The 23,044-nt window shown below is 41.0% G+C and overlaps 1 protein-coding gene across 3 annotated transcripts in view; it reads left to right on the forward strand.

Moving 5' to 3' along the window:
- The window catches only part of nfic (nuclear factor I/C), a 66,260-nt gene that overhangs the window by 13,625 nt on the left and 29,591 nt on the right, over positions 1-23,044 (forward strand). For all 3 annotated transcript variants that reach the window (XM_061978454.2, XM_061978453.2, XM_061978455.2), the window contains exon 2: positions 6,890-7,060. In XM_061978454.2, coding sequence (XP_061834438.1) covers positions 6,890-7,060 — 171 coding nt within the window. The remainder of the gene's footprint in view (positions 1-6,889; positions 7,061-23,044) is intronic.

Raw genomic sequence — 23,044 nt, forward strand, 5'->3', positions numbered from 1 at the left:
TGCTTAGACGGCCCCTCCTTTCTGATTGGTCAGGCGAAAAATGCTGAAAAATGCTCAGAGCCAATCAGAAGTATAGCAGGGCGGGTCATCGTCAATATGTATCAAGATTTACGGAGGAAGAAGTGGATAAAAACATGTCGCGCGCTGATGAAGGTTATTTCATAGCACATAAACACAATACAGGGTAATACAAAATGTGAGCCAAATAAATAATAAGACAACAAACACCATAATCACATCTTTCAGCCAGAACTGGTCCACCAGCAATAACATTATTAAGGGCGCCGCCCTCAACTGGTTCCGGTCGTACCTAACCGACAGGAGTTTTTGTGTAAAAGTAGACAGTTTTATGTCGTCCACAGCTCCTTTACCACATGGGGTCCCCCAGGGCTCAATCCTTGCCCCAATTTTATTTGCGCTTTACCTTCTCCCCCTTGGTTCTATTTTTAGGAAGTACAGTATTGCATTTCATTTTTATGCCGATGATTGCCAGATTTATTTTCCCATAGCACAAAATAACACGGTTCAACGTCTTATTGACTGCCTGCACGACATCAAAGTCTGGCTTTCAGCTAACTTCCTGAGCCTAAATGAAGATAAAACAGAAGTTATGTTGTTCGGTCCAAGTCGCTCTCCCTCCCCCAACGTTGACCTCGGCACTCTGACCCCGTATCTCAGCGACTGTGTCACAAACCTGGGGGTAAAGTTTGACTCAGATTTTAAATTCGAAAAACAAATCAGCAGCGTCGTTCAAAAAAGCTTTTATCAATTACGCTAAATAGCGAAAGTGAAACCGCTTCTATCAAGACATGATCTTGAGAAATTAATCCATGCTTTTATCTCGACTCGTCTTGACTACTGCAATGCCTTGTATGTTGGCATTAGCCAGGCCTCCCTCGCCCGCCTGCAGCTCGTGCAGAACTCTGCTGCTCGTCTGCTAACACAGACCCGCAGACGTGAGCACATCACCCCTATTTTAGCGTCCCTTCACTGGCTCTCTGTGCGATACCGAATACATTTTAAACTCCTTTTATTTGTTTTTAAATGTCTAAACAACCTCGCGCCAACCTATCTCTCCGACCTCCTTCAGCCTTACTGCCCCACCCGATCCTTAAGATCAGCCGATCAGCTGCTGTTGACGGTCCCTGACACAAGGCTGAAGCTTAGAGGTGACAGAGCTTTCGCCGTTGCTGCTCCCAAGCTCTGGAACGACCTACCCCTGAGTGTTAGACAAGCCTCCTCTCTTCCTGTTTTTAAATCTCTCTTAAAAACATACTTTTATTCCATGGCTTTTAACACTGAGTGATATCCATCCTGCAATGGCGCCCCATAATACACCTGCTGTGATCCTGTTTTTATGTTTTTATGTTTTTATTAATTCTATTTTAATTATTTATTTTTTTATCGTGTTCTGTTTGTGTTGTGTTGTGTTTGCTCGGTACTCGTTTTATCTTTTAACCTGTTCATTGTACAGCACTTTGGCTACCCCTGTGGTAAATTTTAAATGTGCTCTATAAATAAAGTTGATTTGATTTGATTTGATTTGATTATTTTATATTTTCACTTCTTCTTGAACATTTGTTTTCTAATTTATGGAATTTCTTTTGATTCAGCCATAAAATTAATGAAATAATCTTTGAATTTTGTTTTTAAAATGTTAAAAATAGCCTTTTAATAATGTATTCTGAAACAGTTTAAAATAATCAGAGAACTGACTAACACTGACCCTACACAACTATGTTGCACAATTAAGTCTTTTTTTTTTTAAAGCGAAAGAGGTCATTTCAACAGCATCCTATGTCATATCTACATGTAATAAGATTTGTAACAAGGCAAACCGTTTGTAAATTGGTCGAAAATCGAGCAAGTTATGGTAATGTAATTAGTACATGTACCATTGACATCAATGTAATGATTGAGGCTAGATGTCCGAGGTAAGATGGCTACAACGTTGCTACGCTGGAGAATGATTGGTCATATGAAAAATGCTCACAGCCAATCAGAAAGGAGGGGCCGTCTAAGCATACCCGCCCCCAAAGTGCCAAAAAGAAACATGACAGCGCGAGGAGAGATGCCAGGAGTACACAGAGAGCGCGCAGAAAGGCGTCGCGCGCGCGCAGAAAGGCCCCACGCGCGCAGAAAGGCACCACGCGCGCGCAAAATGGTGTCGCGCGCGCGCACGAAGTGGAGAATCAGCGCGCGATAACAGTTTTTATGCGCTCGGATTTTTGGCACTAATGTGACGCCATACAGTTGCCATTGTTTCCAAACGAGCGAACGATCATGGAATCAGCCGGAGAAAAATCGCAAACGAGTCTTAAACCGAAAAGAAAACTGCAGTCATTCCGTGAAGAATATTCAAAAGCCTATCCGGGAATAATTATCCGTTCCAAAAAGGGTGAAAACTACGCGAATTGCACCTTGTGCAGACAAGATTTTTCGATCGGACACGGAGGAATTAGCCATGTAAAAGACCACGTTGGGACAAAAAAACACAAGTCTAATGCCGTTGCTAGCGATACAAGTGGAAAACTTTCAACGTTTTTCGTCGCCCAAACAGTGATGGTTTTAGCAACATTTTAACCTGTCTGAATGCTAATAATCATTTTGCGTCGGGGGGCCTGAACCCCCCACCAGGACTTTGTTCTGGACCTACCGGGGCCTGCGGCCCCTGGACCCTGGCTACTAGGTTTTTCTGATTTCAAAAGTTGGCAGGTATGCATCTACATCAACTATATGATTTGCCTGAGAAGCTGGACGGGACACAAAAACACACACAAAAAAAAAGAACATTGGAAAATAAAACACTGTACTTTGAGAATCACAGGTCTAAATGCTCCAAATGTGGTGTGTGAACACAGAAGACATGCACACGTGCACAAGTTGTGTGTTCAGCAGTCACATGTTTTACATACGTCACATCTTAAACTCACATCTCGGCTTGTTCAAACAGTCGGTGTGTGTGTGTGTGTGTGTGTGTGTGTGTGTGTGTGTGTGTGTGTGTGTGTGTGTGTGTGTGTGTGTGTTCTGGCAATGCTTACTTAATGGGGACATCGCTCTGTTTACACAGTCACCTTTAAGGGACCTCTGATGGTATGGGGACAAAAAACAGGTCCCCTAAAGGGAAACCTTTTTAAATGATAGTCAGATCCATTCTGAAGATGCCTTAGTGATTTTTAAGCTTTGGCCCATAAAACATGTTTACTGGTTAGTTTGAGTGTGAGATATTTGCACAGCAGCCCCCTCATCGGGCTGTAGCTGGTACTGCACTCGCTACTCTGCTCACACTTCTTCCGTGTATAGTTAATCACTTCCACCTGGTCCCCATAACAAAGGTGGTTTGTCTGCAGGAGATGTCGGCTAATGGGATACGAAAATAAGTTGTAACATAACATAACATTTGTTGTCCTGGCATTAATAGTACTGTGATTCTGTATGGTATCCATCCTTAGTTAAAAGTAATATATTCCATCCATCCATCTTCTTCCGCTTATCCGAGGTCGGGTCGCGGGGGCAGCAGCCTAAGCAGGGAAGCCCAGACTTCCCTCTCCCCAGCCACTTTGTCCAGCTCTTCCTGTGGGACCCCGAGGCGTTCCCAGGCCAGAGACATAGTCTTCCCAACGTGTCCTGGGTCTTCCCCGCGGCCTCCTACCGGTCGGACGTGCCCTAAACACCTCCCTAGGGAGGCGTTCGGGTGGCATCCTGACCAGATGCCCGAACCACCTCATCTGGCTCCTCTCGATGTGGAGGAGCAGCGGCTTTACTTTGAGCTCCTCCCGGATGGCAGAGCTTCTCACCCTATCTCTAAGGGAGAGACCCGCCACCCGGCGGAGGAAACTCATTTGGGCCGCTTTACCCGTGATCTTGTCCTTTCGGTCATAACCCAAAGCTAATGACCATAGGTGAGGATACCACTCTGCGTGTAACCAATCAGATGGTTGTGTGGGTGCTGTGTAGGAGACCGAGGCAGAAAGCGGAGCAGCTTGTTAAGACTTTAGCTTAGGCGGCTACTTCATATGTTCGTGTGGAAACTCGTTCGGTACACCTCCGAACCGAACTGAAACCCCCGTACTGAAACGGTTCAATACAAATACACGTACCGTTACACCCCTACTCATTACACGCAATGTGTTATAAATTTGATCATGTTTTGAAAACCCCCAATTTTCGGAGATTTTTAATTAGAGGTTTCCATAAATTAAACCATAATCATCAAATTGATATCTTGAAATACTGTAATAAGCCTATCTTATATTACTTCCACCTTTTAAATCTATTTTGTGGAATAAATTACCCTTTGCATGATATTCAAATGTTTGCAGTTGCACCTGTATATGTTTTTAGTGTGAAGAAATAAAGTAGTTAGCCAAAAGTATTGGGATACTAGCTCAGAAGGTGACTTTTGACTTCACACAATCTCTTTTTCTGAAGAAAACAAGTCAAATATGCACATAAGTGTGCCACTGTCATGCCTTATAAAGTCCAGGGACTAGAGATGCGCGGATAGGCAATTATTTCATCCGCAACCGCATCAGAAAGTCGTCAACCATCCGCCATCCACCCGATGTAACATTTGATCAGAACCGCACCCGCCCGCACCCGCCCGTTGTTATATATGTAATATAAACGATGCAATAATAATAACTGGGATTTATATAGCACTTTTCTAAGTACCCAAAGTTGCTTTACATGTAGAACCCATCAATCTTTCACACCTGGTGGTGGTAAGCTACTTTCATAGCCACAGCTGCCCTGGGGTAGACTGACGGAAGCGTGGCTGCAATTTGCGCCAACGGCCCCTCCGACCACCACCTATCATTCATCATTCAATTCACCGGTGTGAGTGGCACCGGGGGCAAAGGGTGAAGTGTCCCGCCCAAGGACACAACGGCAGCGATTTTTGGATGGTAAGAGGCGGGGAGCGAACCTGCAACCCTCAGGTTTCCGGCACGGTTGCTCTACCCACTACGCCATGCCGCCCCAAGGCATTAGTGAGGTTATAAAGCTTTTGCCTGTTAAAGAAAGGAGACTGATCCAATGCAGCACAGGCATTCGCGTGCCACGCTGTCACGACCCATACGCACACCAGTGCGCAATCATATGGGAGCCGCGCTGAGCGCACCTCCAAGCGCATCTCGCTGCCGGTGACGGCCGGGTATGGGCCCGACGCTCCAGCGCCATCCATTTTCAGGGCTAGTTGATTCGGCAGGTGGGTTGTTACACACTCCTTAGCGGGTTCCGACTTCCATGGCCACCGTCCTGCTGTCTATATCAACCAGGGTGAGCCCCACCCCTTTTGTGAGCGCACTGCGCGCGGAGTGACCCCTGTTACGCGCCCCCGGCAACAGGGGTGGCGGGCAGGTAAGCTGCGCGGGCGGAGCGCGCGGAGTGACCCCTGTTACGAGCCCCCGGCCACGGGCGTGGCGGGCAGGTAAGCTGCTTACCTGCTGCGCGTGACGCCGGCCGCGGCGAAGGCGGACGAGGCAAGGTGTCGGTGCGGTGGGCGCGGTGGTGACCCTGGACGTGCGTCGGGCCCTTCTCGCGGATCGCCTCAGCTACGGCTCCCGGTGGGGCCCTCTCGGGGGAAGGGGCCTCGGTCCCGGACCCCGGCGAGGCGTCCCTTCTCCGCTCCGTAAAAGTGTCCATCTCTTTTTTTTTTTCTTCTTCTGTTGTGGCATATGCTGCAGGTGCCTGCTCGTTTTTCGTATGTGGGTAACAACATTTAACTATGTATATATATTTACCAATTGGTTTAACTGCCACCCGCCTGAATCTATTTAAAATCTAATTTTTTTTTATTTCAACCCTCCGACCCGACCCGACCCGCGGATGAAATCTAATTTTTTTTAATTTCATCCGCCCGATACGCGGATAATCCGCGGACTCCGCGGTTGTGCCCGCAAACCGCGCATCTCTACCAGGGACAGGCCCGGCCCTAACCAATCTGGCGCCCTAGGCAAGATTTTAGGTGGCGCCCCCCCACATCGGCAGTGAAGTGTATATACTCACAAGAAACTGAATAGCTTTGTCTTTGACCTTTTTTTTTTTTACTTACAACTATACCTAATATATAAAGGGGTGGAAAAGTGACTATTACCTGCAGGGCAAACATTAGCTAACCAGAAGGCAATAACAATGTAAACAAAAAACACCTGCTTAAAAGATCTAATACAAATGTCCCTGAGGAATGTAAGGTGGGAGTACTGTAATTACCTAACGTTACATTACTATTTTCCATAACAATTTAGCCCCCTCCACAATATTAACCCGACGTTAAAACAGAACTAGCTATTTATTGATTAGCAATTGCCGAATCATGTAACATCAGCTTAATGCTAAAAAGCCAGCTACTATCACATTCTGTAACAGACAAATAATTTCATGTAGGCTAACGTTACCTACCTGCTACCTCTGTCTTTTTCTCGTTTCTCCTCCTCTTCTTTTCTCTTTTTTCTTCCCTGGGCACCTGACAGTTTTGGCCGTTTTGACATCTTGTGTTGATTTTTTGATGTGGTGACGTCCAAAAAGAGTCATGATACGGGAAGGGAGGGGGCGCACCGTGCGAGGGGAGGGGGGGGGGGGCGTAATGTTGTAACAAATAATATTTCTAATAAATAGGCTTTACTTTGCATTTAATTAACGTGGGATTATTTTTTGTATTTAGAAATAATAGTACCAACTTTTTTTTTCTTTTTTTTTTTTCTCCAACATTTGTGGCACTGGCGTGGCGCCCCCTGATGGACGGCGCTCTTAAGCATTTGCCTATACGGCCTATGCCACGGACCGGCCCTGACCAGGGACATACTTTTTCCCCCCAAAACGCTGGTTTTCCAAACTGTACATAAAGCCGATCTGCGAGGCGTACTCTGACCGTGTCTTTGTCTCGCAGGATGAGTTCCATCCGTTCATCGAGGCTCTGCTGCCGCAAGTCCGCGCCTTCGCCTACACGTGGTTCAACCTGCAGGCCAGGAAGAGGAAGTACTTCAAGAAGCACGAGAAGAGGATGACCAAAGAAGAAGAGAGAGCCGTCAAAGAAGAACTACTCGGGGAGAAGGCAGAGGTGCGTGGATACTGAGACATGTTTCTAAGATGTTTTTTTGGCCCCGTTTAAACTTGCACAACTCAAGAAGTACCAAGAAGCAGAGTTTTGTTATTCTTGTTTATGTTGTTTGTAATGACTTACTACATTTGTCATGTGTGTAAAGCTTTGCGTTTGTCTTGATATACAAAGCCCAAAAGCAGTGAAGTTGTCACGTTGTGGAAATGGTAAATAAAAAGAGAATACAACAAATCCTTTTCAACTTATATTCAATTGAATAGACTGCAAAGACAAGATATTTCATGTTCACACTGAGAAACTTTGGTCCATCCATCCATCCATCTTCTTCCGCTTATCCGAGGTCGGGTCGCGGGGGCAGCAGCCTAAGCAGGGAAGCCCAGACTTCCCTCTCCCCAGCCACTTCGTCCAGCTCTTCCTGTGGGACCCCGAGGCGTTCCCAGGCCAGCCGGGAGACATAGTCTTCCCAACGTGTCCTGGGTCTTCCCCGCGGCCTCCTACCGGTGGGACGTGCCCTAAACACCTCCCTAGGGAGGCGTTCGGGTGGCATCCTGACCAGATGCCCGAACCACCTCATCTGGCTCCTCTCCATGTGGAGGAGCAGCGGCTTTACTTTGAGCTCCCCCCGGATGACAGAGCTTCTCACCCTATCTCTAAGGGAGAGACCCGCCACCCGGCGGAGGAAACTCATTTCGGCCGCTTGTACCCGTGATCTTGTCCTTTCGGTCATAACCCAAAGCTCATGACCATAGGTGAGGATGGGAACGTAGATCGACCGGTAAATTGAGAGCTTTGCCTTCCGGCTCAGCTCCTTCTTCACCACAACGGATCGATACAGCGTCCGCATTACTGAAGACGCCGCACCGATCCGCCTGTCGATCTCACGATCCACTCTTCCCCCACTCGTGAACAAGACTCCGAGGTACTTGAACTCCTCCACTTGGGGCAAGATCTCCTCCCCAACCCCGAGATGGCACTCCACCCTTTTCCGGGCGAGAACCATGGACTCGGACTTGGAGGTGCTGATTCTCATCCCAGTCGCTTCACACTCAGCTGCGAACCGATCCAGTGAGAGCTGAAGATCCTGGCCAGATGAAGCCATCAGGACCACATCATCTGCAAAAAGCAGAGACCTAATCCTGCAGCCACCAAACCAGATCCCCTCAACGCCTTGACTGTGCCTAGAAATTCTGTCCATAAAAGTTATGAACAGAATGGGTGACAAAGGGCAGCCTTGGCGGAGTCCAACCCTCACTGGAAACGTGTCCGACTTACTACCGGCAATGCGGACCAAGCTCTGACACTGATCATACAGGGAGCGGACTGCCACAATCAGACAGTCCGATACCCCGTACTCTCTGAGCACTCCCCACAGGACTTCCCGAGGGACACGGTCGAATGCCTTCTCCAAGTCCACAAAACACATGTAGACTGGTTGGGCAAACTCCCATGCACCCTTAAGGACCCTGCCGAGAGTATAGAGCTGGTCCACAGTTCCACGACCAGGACGAAAACCACACTGTTCCTCCTGAATCCGAGGTTCGACTATCCGGCGTAGCCTCCTCTCCAGTACACCTGAATAGACCTTACCGGGAAGGCTGAGGAGTGTGATCCCACGATAGTTAGAACACACCCTCCGGTTCCCCTTCTTAAAGAGAGGAACCACCACCCCGGTCTGCCAATCCAGAGGTACCGCCCCCGATGTCCACGCGATGCTGCAGAGTCTTGTCAACCAAGACAGCCCCACAGCATCCAGAGCCTTAAGGAACTCCGGGCGGCTCTCATCCACCCCCGGGGCCTTGCCACCGAGGAGCTTTTTAACTACCTCAGCAACCTCAGCCCCAGAAATAGGAGAGCCCACCACAGACTCCCCAGGCACTGCTTCCTCATAGGAAGACGTGTTGGTGGGATTGAGGAGGTCTTCGAAGTATTCCCTAAAAAAAACTTTGGTATTTTTGGCAAATATTAGCTCATTTGGAATGTGATGCATACCTGCCAACTACTCCGGTTTTCCCGTCATTAGTACGGTTTTCATCAACCTATTCCGGGTTACGGTTGCAGTGATAAAAAATACGGTTTTTCATTAATTTAAAAAAAATTTTTTTTTTTAAAGTTTTATTCACGAAATCGCGTAACAACAATGACAATCGACACTGCTTCCCGTAACTTCCTATCGAGCCATTCCGAATGCCATGCGCGAGGCTATTTATAGCACCGCTGCCAAGCACGAGGCACCAGTTGCCATTGTTTCCAAACGAGCGAATGATCATGGAATCAGCCGGAGAAAAATATCGCAAACGAGTCTTAAACGGAAAAGAAAACTGCAGTCATTCCGTGAAGAATATTCAAAAGCCTATCCGGGAATAAATTATCCGTTCCAAAAAGGGTGAAAACTACGCGAATTGCACCTTGTGCAGACAAGATTTTTCGATCGGACACGGAGGAATTAGCGATGTAAAAGACCACGTTGGGACAAAAGAACACAAGTCCAATGCCGTTGCTAGCGATACAAGTGGAAAACTTTCACCGTTTTTCGGATTTTAGCCACAAAAAGGTAATGACACCAATGTTATCTATTGGAATTGTTTAGTACTGTTATACTGTTAAAAGTGTTTATACTATTTATGCTTTCAAGTCCAAGTTGAAGAAATCTTGTTAAATGTTGACAGCATAACTACCAAAATACAGAAGTATGTCCTTAATATTTTTGCAGTGCTATTTCTGTTGAAAAGTTCAAATGATTACATTAGAGATGTGATGTGCCACTTTTCAAGTGTCTGATGGCTTCAATTAATTTTCATTAATTTTTCTTTTTTTGAATTCTTTTGAAAGGCTTACAAAAAAACTACATTTGAATTGTAATTCCATGCTATTGACAGGACTATTAATTTTAATGAAGTTAGCTTACCATGTTTACAGTATGATAATTGTGATAGAAATGTGAATTTTAGGCACAGAATATTTTTTACAATTGAACAAGACAGTAGATTATACAAGCTTGGACAGAAAGTTAATAATGACACCAATTTTTTTTTTAATGGAATTGTTTAGTACTGTTTTACCATTTGTTTACTGTAAAAAGTGTTTATACTGTTTATACTTTCAATTAACAAATTGAAGTCTTGTGAAAGGTTGACAGGATAACTGGCATTAACTGTCAAAATAATTTCAAACTATTGAAGTTAGCTTACAGAATAAACATGTCAATCAACCCATATGATTTTTGCTGTAATATTTTTGTTTTGAAAAGTCACTGTGACTGATAGAAAAGTGATGGTTTTAGCAACATTTTAACCTGTCTGAATGCTAATAATCATTTTGCGTCGGGGGGGGGGCGAAGCCTGAACCCCCCACCAGGACTTTGTCCTGGACCTACTGGGGCCTGCAACCCCTGGACCCTGGCTATTAGGTTTGTCTGATTTCAAAAGTTGGCAGGTATGGTGATGCCTGCAACATGTTTCAAAAAAGCTGGCAAAAAAGAGTGATAACGTTGAGGAATGCTCATCAAAGACTTATTTGGAGCATCCCACAGGTGAACAGGCTAATTGGGAACAGGTGGGTGCCATGATTGGGTATAAAAGCAGCTCCCATGAAATGCTCAGTCGTTCACAAACAAGGACGGGGCGAGGGTCACCACTTTGTCAACAAATGCCTGAGCAAATTGTTTAAGAACAACATTTCTCAAGCAGCTATTGCAAGGAATTTAGGGATTTCACTATCTACGCTCCGTAATATCATCAAAAGGTTCAAAGGATCTGGAGAAATCACTCCACGTAGGCTAAAAACCAACATTGAATGCCCGTGACCTTCGATCCCTTAGGCCAGGGGTCGGCAACCCGCGGCTCCGGAGCCGCATGCGGCTCTTTGAGCACTCTGATGCGGCTCAGCAGCTTACTTGCTGAACCCCCCATTTTTCCCGTGAGTCTTCCGGATTTCAGTGCCTCTCGCAGAAAACTTCCGGAATCAATATTCACCAATTTTCACCCTTACGGCTATAATAAGGGCTTGCCATGATGGTACAACATTTGGCGCCCTCTACAATCTGCATTAACAGCGTGCCAGCCAAACAATTGTTATACAATATACATTTTCTGCTTGCACACGTATGTGACAGCAAGGCATACTTGGTCAACAGCCACACAGGTTACACTGACGGTAGTCATATAAAACAACTTTAACACTCTTACTAATAATGCGCCACACTTTGAACCAAAACCAAACAAGAATGACAAACACATTTCGGGAGAACATCTGCACCTTAACACAACATAAACACAACAGAACAAACACCCAGAATCCCATGAAGCCCTGACTCTTCCGGGCTACATTATACACCCCTGCTATCACCAAACCCCGCCGCCCCCCCCCCCCCCCCCCCCCCCCCCCTCTGTGCGTCTGTTGAGGTGGGCGGGGTTTGGTAGCGGGGGGCGGGGGGGTGTATAATGTATCCCGGAAGAGTTAGGGCTGCATGGGATTCTGGGTATTTGTCCTGTTGTGTTTATGTTGTGTTACGGTGCAGATGTTCTACCGAAATTTGTTTGTCATTCTTGTTTGGTGTGGGTTCACAGTGTGGCACATTATTAGTAAGAGTGTTAAAGTTTTTTTTTTTATACCGTACCGTCAGTGTGACCTGTGTGGTTGTTGACCAAGTATGCCTTGCTGTCATCTACGTGAGCAAGCGTAAGTCCCATACAACGTGTGGCTGTTCAGGCACGCTGGCTGTAGTGGGTGCTATATGCTGTACCATTACGGCACGCATGACGCTGACAAACGCCTTTCATTTAAAACCCGCGTGCCGCACCAGCTTTCTAAATCCACATAAAGGTGTGGGCAGCGTGTCTGAGACCCCTGGTTTATACATAGCACAAAGCAAAAAAAAAAAACTTTGTATGCAGTGTTATTTCATTTAGAATTTAAAAAAATTCTTGCGGCTCCCATTGTCTTCTATAATTTGTGAAACTGGTCAAAATGGCTCTTTGACTGGTAAAGGTTGCCGACCCCTGCCTTAGGCGGTACTGCATCAAAAAGCGACATCCGTGTGTAAAGGATATCACCACATGGGCTCAGTAACACTTCAGAAAACCACTGTCAGTAACTACAGTTGGTCGCTACATCTGTAAGTGCAAGTTAAAACTCTACTATGCAAAGTCAAAGCCATTTTATCAACAACACCCAGAAATGCCGCCGGCTTCCCTGGGCCTGATCTCATTTAAGATGAACTGATGAAAAGTGGAACGTCTTTTTCATGCTTATTTCAGCAAGACAATGCCAAGCCATGTGCTACAACAGCGTGGCTTCATAGTAAAAGAGTGCGGGTACTAGACTGGCCTGCCTGTAGTCCAGACATTGAAAATGTGTGAAGGCTAAAATATGAGAAGGGAGACTGTTGAACAACTTAAGCTGAAGCAAGAATGGGAAATAATTCCACTTCAAAAATGTGTCTCCTTAGTTCCCAAACTTTTACTGAGTGTTGTTAAAAGGAAAGGCCATGTAACACACTGGTAAAAATGCCTTTTTTGCAATGTGTTGCTGCCATTCAATTCTAAGTTCATGATTATTTGCCAAAAATACCAAAGTTTGTCAGTGTGAACATGAAATATCTTGTCTTTGCAATCTATTCAATTGAATATAAGTTGAAAAGGATTTGTTGTATTCTCTTTTTATTTACCATTTACACAACTTCACTGCTTTTGGCTCTTGTACTCCACAGGTGGCAAACTCAAGGCCCACCACTCATTTTTTGTGGCCTGCGAAATCCTGGCTGGGTCGATAAAACGATATCAATATATATCGCGATAGACATGTAATCACTATCAGTATAAAACATTCGATAAATAGATATTTTTCAGTCAGAAAAAAAACGCACAGAATACAGCATGAACAAAGCCACTCGCACTCTGGTAAGCTAGCAAAACAGGAAGTGTTCCTGAAATGGGAGGGACACACTAAACAGCCAATTGCGTAACAGTATCAACTAGTGATGGGTCCGGCAACACCGATGCATCGGCGCATGCGTCGAGCTCATAGAGCAAAACCCTGTGTCGGTGCGCGTACCGCTTTTAGAAAGTCACGTGACCGATCATGAGCTGTTTTGGTCACGTGACCGATACGCCAACTGTGTCGCCTCCTCTGTGCCCTGTGAGCGGCTCTTTTCTACAGCCGGAGAAATAATAACTAAGAAGAGAAATCGTCTAAAATGTAATACGTCGGAAAAACTTTTTATTTTTATTTTTATAAAAATGTGTAAAAAAATAAAATTAAAACAATTCCCAGTCCACAATCATCCACAACACGTTCTCTTAGATTTCCATGTTATGATACATGTTCACATTATTTATTGACTGTATCTAAAAAAGAAAAAAATATATTTTTTATTTAAATGAAGATATGAAATAAACCTTAATGAAATACAATGACTTGGTTTATATTATTGTATATACTAGGGCAGGGGTCACCAACGCGGTGCCCGCGGTCACCAGGTAGCCCGTAAGGACCAGATCAGTCGCCCGCTGGCCTGTTCTAAAAATAGCTCAAAGAGCAGCACTTACCAGTGAGCTGCCTCTATTTTTTTAAATTGTATTTATTTACTAGCAAGCTGGTCTCGCTTTGCTCGACATTTTTAATTCTAAAAGAGACAAAACTCAAATAGAATTTGAAAATCCAAGAAAATATTTTAAAGACTTGGTCTTCACTTGGAATAAGCGGTAGAAAATGGATGGATGGATGGGTCTTCACTTGTTTAAATCAATTCATTTATTTTTTTACTTTGCTTCTTATTACTTTTAGAAATACAATTTTAGAGAAAAAATACAACCTTAAAAATGATTTTAGGATTTTTAAACAAATAAACCTTTTTACCTTTTAAATTTCTTCTTCTTTCCTGACAATTTAAATCAATGTTCAAGTGAATTTTTTTTTTTTTTATTGTAAAAAATAATAAATATTTTAGCTTCTGTTTTTTCGACGAAGAATATTTGTGAAATATTTCTTTAAACTTACTATGATTAAAATTCAAAAAAATTATTCTGGCAAATCTAGAAAATCTGTAGAATCACATTTAAATCTTATTTCAAAGTATTTTGAATTTCTTTTAAAAATTTTCTTCTGGAAAATCTGGAAGAAATACTGATTTGTCTTTGTTAGAAATATAGCTTGGTCCAATTTGTTGAATATTCTAACAAAGTGCAGATTGGATTTTAACCAATTTAAAACATGTCATCAAAATTCTAAAATGTATCTTAATCAGGAAAAATTACTAATGATGTTCCATACATTATTTTTTTTAATTTTTTCAAAAAGATTCAAATTAGCTAGTTTTTCTCTTCTTTTTTCGGTTGAATTTTGAATTTTAAAGAGTCGAAATTGAAGATAAACTATGTTTCAAAATTTTATTTTAAATTTTTTCGTGTTTTCTCCTCTTTTAAACCGTTCAATTAAGTGTTTTTTTTCATCATTTATTCTCTACAAAAAACCTTCCGTAAAAGGAAAACAAAATGTACGACGGAATGACAGACAGAAATACCCATTTTTATATATATATATATATATATATATATAAATTTATTTATTTAGCTATTCTTGTTTAAATCACACTTACGTGTAACTTAATTGTATTTATTTACTAGCAAGCTGGTCTCGCTTTGCTCGACATTTTTAATTCTAAAAGAGACAAAACTCAAATAGAATTTGAAAATCCAAGAAAATATATTAAAGACTTGGTCTTCACTTGGAATAAGCGGTAGAAAATGGATGGATGGATGGGTCTTCACTTGTTTAAATAAATTCATATATTTTTTTACTTTGCTTCTTATTACTTTTATAAATACAATTTTAGAGAAAAAATACAACCTTAAAAATGATTTTAGGATTTTTAAACAAATATACCTTTTTACCTTTTAAATTTCTTCCTCTTCTTTCCTGACCATTTAATTCAATGTTCAAGTAAACATTTTTTTTTTTATTGTAAAGAATAATAAATATTTTAGCTTCTGTTTTTTCGACGAAGAATATTTGTGAAATATTTCTTTAAACTTACTATGATTAAAATTCAAAAAAATTATTCTGGCAAATCTAGAAAATCTGTAGAATCAAATTTAAATCTTATTTCAAAGTATTTTGAATTTATTTTAAAATTTTTCTTCTGGAAAATCTGGAAGAAATACTGATTTGTCTTTGTTAGAAATATAGCTTGGTCCAATTTGTTGAATATTCTAACAAAGTGCAGATTGGATTTTAACCAATTTAAAACATGTCATCAAAATTCTAAAATGTATCTTAATCAGGAAAAATTACTAATGATGCTCCATAAATTCTTTTTTTTATTTTTTCAAAAAGATTCAAATTAGCTAGTTTTTCTCTTCGTCGGTTGAATTTTGAATTTTAAAGAGTCGAAATTGAAGATAAACTGTCTCAAAAATTTTTTATTTTTTTTTCGTGTTTTCTCCTCTTTTAAACCGTTCAATTAAGTGTTTTTTTCATAATTTATTCTCTACAAAAAATCTTCCGTAAAAGGGAAAAAAAATGTACGACGGAATGACAGACAGAAATACCCATTTTTTTTATATATATACACATTTATTTATTTAGCTATTCTTGTTTAAATCACACTTACGTGTAACTTACAAATGACAATATATTTATTTATTTAAGTGTGTATCAAACTGGTAGTCCTTCGCATTAATCAGTACCCAAGAAGTAGTTTTTGGTTTCAAAAAGGTTGGTGACCCCTGTACTAGGGCATCAAATCAGTGTCAGTTGAGTCGGTCCATAGGTTGCCTGTAGGGATTTTTAATGTCCAGCAGATGTCAGTATTTAGTGACACAGTATCGACACAGTATCAATACAGTTTTGCAATGTGTCGAAACGCTTCATGACGCCTCATCAACCCATCACTAGTGTCAACCATCAAGTTTGGTTGTCTCGCTGTTGATTCTCTGCACAGAGCGAGAAGGGAAATGAAAAACGAAGAAATTGTCGATGAAACAGGAAAAGTCACCTCCACAGTATGGCAGTTTTTTGGGATTTTTTCAAACGGACCGTAGTCCTTGGTCGCGTTCTTCTTTTCTTTACAATCCACGTCTGTTCCCTATTCGGATGTACAGAAACAACAGGTAGGAACTAAAGCGCAGGACTGTATAACTAAAATGAATAACAACACATAACAAATGTTCTACTTTAAAATAATAATTTGGTCCAATAGTATTTAAATAACAATTACTGCATGACATTAATGTATTTCCATATATAAATAAGAATAACAGGCCAAATTAAATCCTACTTATATTATGATACAGTTGTTACCCATATCGCCCAAAAAATACATGTACTGCATATTTTTTAAACTTTAATACTATCTAATAGTGTAAATATTATATTATCATACATTCCAAACTTTTTGGGGAAAAATAAAAATAAATATTCATCAAACTGTACATTGTGAAAATGACAATAGGTTATACCAGGGGTGCTCATTACGTCGATCGCGAGCTACCGGTGGATCTCGGAGGGTGTGTCAGTCGATCACCAGCCAGGCATTAAAAAAATAGTCCTAAAAATGAGCGATCATAAATCTTCACTATGACGTCACTTTCGTCACTTGATTGACATTCACGGCACCCGAGGGTCTTCTGAGATGACGCTGGCTGCTGCCAGCTCATTAAAATTACCGACTGGAAGGCGAGAAACACTTTATTTCAACAGACTCTGGCGCCGTACCTGTCGTCAAAACTCCAAAGACCGCGACTGCACAGTTGCACAGTTGCACTACCAAAATAAGAGTCTCAGAAAGCTGGCGTGCACAAGCTAGCAAGCTACGGAGTTTGCCGACAATGTATTTCTTGTAAAGTGTATACAAAGGAGTACGGAAGCTGGACAAATAAGATGCCAAAAACCAACCACTTTCATGTGGTATTGGACAGAATGGAGGACTTTTTTCTCCTCCATTCGAAAATGCGGACGTATCAGCACCACTGTCTGATTCCAATCAATGCAAGTCATCAGAATCAGGTAATACATCAACTTATATTCTTGTCTTCATGAAAGAAAGGAATCTATATGTGTTAAATGAAACGACTTGGTCGCATAGTGATGCGGGTGTGGTTCTCCCAAGGATGCAGACGGCTTCGGACACAGCTTGCAGGTAGGAAAAATGATTTATTTTAAATATAAATAATATGATGAATAAACAAAAGGGCTAGCGTGGGAGCTAGCAAACCAAAAGAGCCTAGCGTGAGAACTAGTAGCTAAGAAACAGTAAATAATTGTCGTCATCAGTTGTGTGAGAACAAACTACGAAGCCAGACCGAGTGAGGCCAGAGCAAAGACTAAATAGCCCTCTGATTAGCGCCCGGGCAACAGGTGCGCGTCCCGAACACTAACCAGAGGCAGGTGCGTACAATCTGCCGTCATGGCAACAGAAACAAACTAAACTCAAGGTGCTGAAAACACGTGACACAAACATAAACAAACTCTGATCCGGGCAGCGGATCGTAACATTAAACATGCTTGTATTATCTTTAAACACCTTTAACTTATTAACAATATTAACTATATGTGTTAAACATGCTTGTATTATCTTTAAACACCTTTAACTTATTAACAATATTAACTATATGTGTTAAACATGCTTGTATTATCTTTAAACACCTTTAACTTGTTAACAATATTAACTATATGTGTTAAACATGCTTGTATTATCTTTAAACACCTTTAACTTGTTAACAATATTAACTATATGTATTAAACATACGTGTATTATCATTAAACACCTTTAATTTTTTAACAATATTAACTATATGTGTTAAACATGCTTGCATTATCATTAAACACCTTTAACTTGTTAACAAAAACATATATTTCATAAATAAGTATATATAAATGATATATATGAATGAGGTAGATCCCCACGACTTGATCAATTGAAAAGTAGCTCGCCTGCAGAAAAAGTGTGAGCACCCCTGGGTTATACTGTAAAAAAAACAACCTGTTAGCTCAGTCTCTTGAATTGTATTTTAAAAAACTGTAGTACGTTTTTCCATTAACAGTAAATGCTGTAAAAAAGATTTTACAATCACATCGACTTTGGCAGCAAAATCTACATATTAATTTTTACACTGAATGGAAAAAATATACAAGTGGAACCCACAAAATTAGACTATCGTGCAAACATTGGATTATTCCAGCAATTAGATATACAAGGTGAAACGTATACATGACAGGCTCATAACATGCAACTCCAGATATTTCAAGACTTCTTTTGACGTCATTTTGGTGATTGTGGTTTACAGCTTATAAAAAAAAAACCTTGAATGGAAAATGTCAGAGCATTTTGTTTTTTCAAAAACTGTAAACAATGATCATCAAAATTATAACAAATAAAAGCTTGACACTAGAGATGCGCGGTTTGCGGACACAACCGCGGAGTCCGCGGATGAACCGCGGGTCGGGCGGGTAAAAATAGATTTTAAATAGATGCGGGCGGTTGGCGGTTGAACCAATTCGGAAATATACAGGTAAAAGCCAGTAAATTAGAATATTTTGAAAAACTTGATTTATTTCAGTAATTGCATTCAAAAGGTGTAACTTGTACATTATATTTATTCATTGCACACAGACTGATGCATTCAAATGTTTATTTCATTTAATTTTGATGATTTGAAGTGGCAACAAATGAAGATCCAAAATTCCGTGTGTCACAAAATTAGAATATTACTTAAGGCTAATACAAAAAAGGGATTTTTAGAAATGTTGGCCAACTGAAAAGTATGAAAATGAAAAATATGAGCATGTACAATACTCAATACTTGGTTGGAGCTCCTTTTGCCTCAATTACTGCATTAATGCGGCGTGGCATGGAGTCGATGAGTTTCTGGCACTGCTCAGGTGTTATGAGAGCCCAGGTTGCTCTGATAGTGGCCTTCAACTCTTCTGCGTTTTTGGGTCTGGCATTCTGCATCTTCCTTTTCACAATACCCCACAGATTTTCTATGGGGCTAAGGTCAGGGGAGTTGGCGGGCCAATTTAGAACAGAAATACCATGGTCCGTAAACCAGGCACGGGTAGATTTTGCGCTGTGTGCAGGCGCCAAGTCCTGTTGGAACTTGAAATCTCCATCTCCATAGAGCAGGTCAGCAGCAGGAAGCATGAAGTGCTTTAAAACTTGCTGGTAGACGGCTGCGTTGACCCTGGATCTCAGGAAACAGAGTGGACCGACACCAGCAGATGACATGGCACCCCAAACCATCACTGATGGTGGAAACTTTACACTAGACTTCAGGCAACGTGGATCCTGTGCCTCTCCTGTCTTCCTCCAGACTCTGGGACCTCGATTTCCAAAGGAAATGCAAAATTTGCATGGTTGGGTGATGGTTTGGGGTGCCATGTCATCTGCTGGTGTCGGTCCACTCTGTTTCCTGAGATCCAGGGTCAACGCAGCCGTCTACCAGCAAGTTTTAGAGCACTTCAAGTTACACCTTTTGAATGCAATTACTGAAATAAATCAAGTTTTTCAAAATATTCTAATTTACTGGCTTTTACCTGTATACATAGTTAAATGTTGTTACCCACATATGAAAAACGAGCAGCACTCTTTGAAACAGTCAATTATTCATCAGGCACCGCGTCCCAGCAACAAGTGGCGCAAGTGAGCGCTCCTTCAGCGCAGCAGGGCGCATTTTAGAGGCCAGGCGCTCTCGCATGAATCCTGGCACTGTAGATGCCATTTTATTCCTGCATAGTGCTAACAAAAAAAAAAAGTAAGTAGACATACGGTTGGATATGTTAAAGGAATTAGTCTACGTTACCTATAGGCTATACCAAATAAGCCCATGTCTAACCTATATTGAGTTCGGTCAGCTAAATAATTTTGATGGTTACGTGTTGTTTGGGCGCACTACAATGCAAAGGAATTAAGGCAATTGCGTTGTTTATTGTGTTTTTTTTCTATTGGAGATATACTACTATGTGTGAATAATTATTTGGCCTCGCTTTCAAGTGAAGCGCATCTCCGATTGGCGACAATGTAAGGATATTTAGCCTGCTTTGTTTGTCGCGACCGTCTATTTTCATTATAATTCAAGTTTGATGATAAAGTGCAGTCTGATGGGTTTGATTTCCCCCCTTCAGCTTTTTGCCTTGGCCAATAAGTTGCAGGTAATTTGTTATTATTATTTATTTAATTTATTTTTGTTTAAATAGAGATGACATACATATGTTATTGTATAATTTAAGTTTGTGCGCGTGATTGACCGCCTAAGGCTTATGAGGCACATTTTTTATATTTATTTTTTTATTTCAACTTAAAAACGTATGAGCCTATGCCTAGAACATAGGCTATGTGTTTATCTTTATTTTCCTGCCTGTCGTTGACAATGGAGATTGTCTGATATTTTGTCATGGCTGCAGATCAATCAATAAAGGTTCATCTTTGTCGCGAAATTGTTCACTGCTTCACTGTGCACCCCGCCCTCGTCCCTATTTGAGCATTATAACGTTAACAAGTTAATATTCATTGAAATAAATTCAGAATATTTTTTTTACCTAATGAAAATATAGGCCTAGTCTTTCTAAAACATTGTTTTAACTTCTTAAAAGCCTCGTTCTGCTTGCTGCAACTGCGCACACAAAGTGTGAGGAACGCACTCCTGATCTGAGGGCATTGGCAACAATAGTCAACACTTTCTTAATGGAAATGACAATAATATTATAATAATGATAAATAATATTATCACGCATTAATATATCTTAGCCACTAATGCGTGGCCAAGATATATTAATTTGTGGCACGCATTGAATGTCTGTGCTGCATTGGATCAGTCTCCTTTCTTTAACAGGCAAAAGCTTTATAACCTCACTAATACATTGCATCATCTATATTAGATATATAACAACTGGCGGATGGCGGGCGGGTGTGGTTTTGATAAAATGTTGGTTCGGGTGGATGCGGATGGTTGACGACTTTTGTGACGCGGTTGCGGATGAAATAATTGCCTATCCGCGCATCTCTACTTGACACATTTCACTTTGTACGTAATGACTTCATATAACATATTAGTTTCACATTTGAAGTTGAATCGCTGAAATTGACTTTTACACGATTTTCTCATGTTTCTAGTTACACCTGTATATAAAACTGTAATCAAATGTACCGTATTTTTCGGAGTGTAAGTCGCTCCGGAGTATAAGTCGGACCGGCCGAAAATGCATAATAAAGAAGGAAAAAAACATATATAAGTCGCATTTTTGGGGGAAATGTATTTGATAAAAGCCAACAGCAAGAATAGACATTTGAAAGGCAATTTAAAATAAATGAAGAATAGTGAACAACAGGCTGAATAAGTGTACGTTATATGAGGCATAAATAACCAACTGGTATGTTAACGTAACATATTATGGTAAGAGTCATTCAAATAACTATAACATATAGAACATGCTATACGTTTACCAAACAATCTGTCACTCCTAATCGCTAAATCCCATGAAATCTTATACGTCTAGTCTCTTACGTGAATGACATCAATAATATTATTTGATATTTTACGCTAATGTGTTCATCATTTCAGTTGCACCCCCGGCCAAACTATGAAAAAAAACAGCCACTTATAGTCCGAAAAATACGGTATAACAATATCATGAGGTGAATCTATACATTTATATTAATATATTAATCAATGTTACTGTCATGACTTGGTCCGAGGTGTGTGCTTTTCCAGGATGCAACGGAAAGTTGGCTCGTGCGAGACGGGAATGAAGGTACATGATTTATTATTATCAAAAAAAAGGAATAAATGAAAGCGCGCACAGTGGCGGAGAATAAACTATGAAACCAAAAGACTATAGCAAAAAAGTACAAACAAAAAACACGCACAATGGCGGAGAACAAACTATGAAACCGAAAAGACTATAAATATGGAACAAAAACTTACTTGGCTTGGACAAAAGTAGTTGCTTGAGGAATTGACATGAAAAGAAGTATCAGGCATGAACAGAGCATAAATGTGTTGTGAGGTCGTCAGAACGAACAACAGAAAATGAATGAACTTAAATACTATGGACATGATTAGTGAAAGCAGGTGCGTGACTCAAAACGTGAAACAGGTGCGTGACGTGACAGGTGAAAACTAATGGTCGCTATGGTGACCAGACAAGGGAGTGAAAAGACAAACTAAACAAAACATGACTTAAAACAAAACATGATAATACAGACATGACAGTTACAAACAAACTGCAATGTGGCCCTCAATGAAAATGTGCTTGACACCCCTGATGCAGTTTGTCCAGCAGAGGGCGCTCTGACTTACTCGCAGAATGCTCCTTGAATTGCCCTGTTTTGTTGTTATTTTGGTCAGGCATAGTGCTAGCCAGCTATGGCTATATAACTAAAGCTATTACGTTTTACTAATGAAAAGACAATTTAGGTGAAAATATTAGTGTAGGCTCCTAAAGTAGTTTATTTTGAAGACTTTGTTTGAGAGGTAAAAACATGTGCAGCTTCCTCAAGTAGCACAGGAGTTGTTGCTTGAAAGTGTACATTTTTTGTTACAATAAGCCTTACCAGCTCGATTGAAAAAAACCCCATCACAATCAAGATTGTAGCTGGGATAGGCTCCAGCGCCCCATGCGACCCCGAAGGGAAAAAGCGGTAGAAAATGGATGGATGGACAATCAATTGCTAAATTATAGTAAATAACATAAATGTGTACAAGGAACAAGAATCAGCAATCAGAATAGAGTGCATCCAAAAGCTCATGGAGTCCTTTTTTGCTGTATGTCAACTCTCTTGACCTATGCCCAGACGCAGATGAGGAATAATCTCCCTTTTATTTATTAGTATTATTTTATTCTATTTTTATTTTATTATATATTATTATTATTATTAAATTTTTGTTTTTATTTTATTATTATTATTATATATTTGTATATATATACAGGTAAAAGCCAGTAAATTAGAATATTTTGAAAAACTTGATTTATTTCAGTAATTGCATTCAA

This window comes from Nerophis lumbriciformis, linkage group LG18 (genome assembly GCF_033978685.3).
Source record: "Nerophis lumbriciformis linkage group LG18, RoL_Nlum_v2.1, whole genome shotgun sequence".
Lineage (NCBI taxonomy): Eukaryota > Metazoa > Chordata > Actinopteri > Syngnathiformes > Syngnathidae > Nerophis > Nerophis lumbriciformis.